The sequence below is a fragment of the Topomyia yanbarensis genome, chromosome 3, assembly GCF_030247195.1.
Source record: "Topomyia yanbarensis strain Yona2022 chromosome 3, ASM3024719v1, whole genome shotgun sequence".
Lineage (NCBI taxonomy): Eukaryota > Metazoa > Arthropoda > Insecta > Diptera > Culicidae > Topomyia > Topomyia yanbarensis.
In genome coordinates, this window is record NC_080672.1 from 31,362,450 (window position 1) to 31,364,366 (window position 1,917).

A 1,917-nucleotide genomic window follows, 5' to 3' on the forward strand; every position below is an offset into this window, starting at 1 on the left:
AGTCGTTCTTCAGCTTTCGGTTAAATCACCTAGAACTAGAGCTGTGTCACTAATTCGACAACGTCAAGCACGGTTTGATGACAGCCGAAAAAACTCCAAAACATTAAATTTCTGTCAATACTATACTTGTAATAATATCACCCTATAATGTAGGTTTAATCAGCGCAATCATAACCAGAGGGCTACATCTGTTAGCAGCTTGAGTCCACCAGTCTATATATAAAATGTACTCTATGGAATAAAGAAAAAACTTATATTCATCATGGCTACCATGTACTGAAAGTTCAATTATTGTCGTGGAACTAAAGAAATATTACATGGTGTCAGAAGTGGGATTTCTTTCCCAACCATTGGAATTCGAAAGTATCGTCTCCGGTGCAGCGTGTCGTCGTCGAAGACAGTGAACAAATTCTAATTCGGCCGGATAAAGATAACTGCAATGATGGAGTCGCGTTTACCAAACCCGCTGGACTGTGTTAACTTGGCAGCTGAATGGCCAAAGTGGAAGCAGACGTTTTTGATTTACATGATCGCTAACAAAAAGGATGGTGACTCGGAACAGAGCAAAATTGCCACATTTCTGTGGTTGATCGGACAACGGGGAGTTGAAATATTTAATACGCTATTCCCGAATGATGGAAGTTTTGATGGAATGTTCGGTGGAGCTGCTGCTGGTGGAGCTGCTGCTGGTGGTGCAGCCGGTGCTGCTGGTGATGACGCTGGTGCTGTGGGAGATGATGTTGATGTTGCCGGTGATGAAAGAGACGCTGCTGTTGTTGGAGATGCAGTCCCTGCTGGTAGAGGACGAACGTTGGCTGACGTCATCAAAGCCTTCGATGATTACTGTATGCCAAGAAAAAATGTCGCAATGGAAGCATTTAAATTTAACATGATTATCCAGAAGGAGAAACAATCATTTGGTAATTTTGAAACGGAGCTACGAACCCAATTGCAGTTTTGCGAATTTCAATGCGCGAACTGTCATACATCTTATGCAGATAGATTGTTGCGCGACCGGATCATAATTGGAGTGCAAGATAAGAAATTGCAATTGAAATTACTGGATGGAAAGGATGATCCGTTGACCAAGGTGGTTGAATCTTGCAAGGTGTTCGAAGCCGCTGCTGCCAATAAACAATTGTTAGACAGAAAGTGTTTTAATGCCGAAGTCAAGGCGGTGGTTGAAGAAACTATGGAAACCGGAGTTCCAGAGGTAACAGTAGTGAAACGTAGTTGTTATAATTGTGGTCAAGCTTTCAGTACTCAGCATTTCCGTCACTGTCCGGCGGTTAACATCAGGTGCAATAAATGTGGCCGAATCGGCCATTTCCAAAAATTTTGCAAAGGAGGAACAGCTGATACTACCAAGGGGAGACCGCAGAAGACGAATGATATGAAGAGGAGTGCAGTGAAGTCAGTCAGATCAATTGACTGGCGTGACTCAGGTAAAACATTGTCAAACATAGGACATGGTGACAGTGCTGGTTCAATAGAGTTATCAAATATTTATCATTGCAGAGGAAGTCTGAATGATCAAGTGGTAGACCGTGTGAGATGGATGAAAACCTTTTTGATCAAGAACTGCCCTGTTACATTTAAGCTTGACACTGGATCTGATATAAACTGTGTACCGTTGAACCTTATTAAAAAATTAAATATTGGATTGTCGCTGTTTAAGCGGTATCGTATTTTGGACTACAGTTCTAATGAAATAAAAGTGCACGGTCAGGTGTCCCTCATTTGCGTAGATAAGGATAATGATGAAAAGAGTTTGATTACATTTTTGGTGGTTGATGATAACTTTGAGCCTCTCTTGGGATTAGAGTCCTGTGTTTCCCTTGGACTGCTTAAGCGAACCTATTCAGTGTATGCAGAGAGGGATTTGCCGTCGGATGTCACAACATTTCTTGATATGTA

General features: G+C 41.9%; 1 protein-coding gene across 1 annotated transcript; it reads left to right on the top strand.

The window, feature by feature from the left end:
* The first annotated feature begins 282 nt into the window (after positions 1–282).
* On the top strand, positions 283–1,710 carry LOC131693088 (uncharacterized). The gene is made up of 2 exons (XM_058980625.1): positions 283–1,445; positions 1,519–1,710. Exons 1-2 carry the CDS (start codon positions 440–442, stop codon positions 1,527–1,529), a joined length of 1,017 nt encoding a protein of 338 aa, XP_058836608.1. The 5' UTR covers positions 283–439; the 3' UTR covers positions 1,530–1,710.
* The last annotated feature ends 207 nt before the right edge of the window (positions 1,711–1,917 follow it).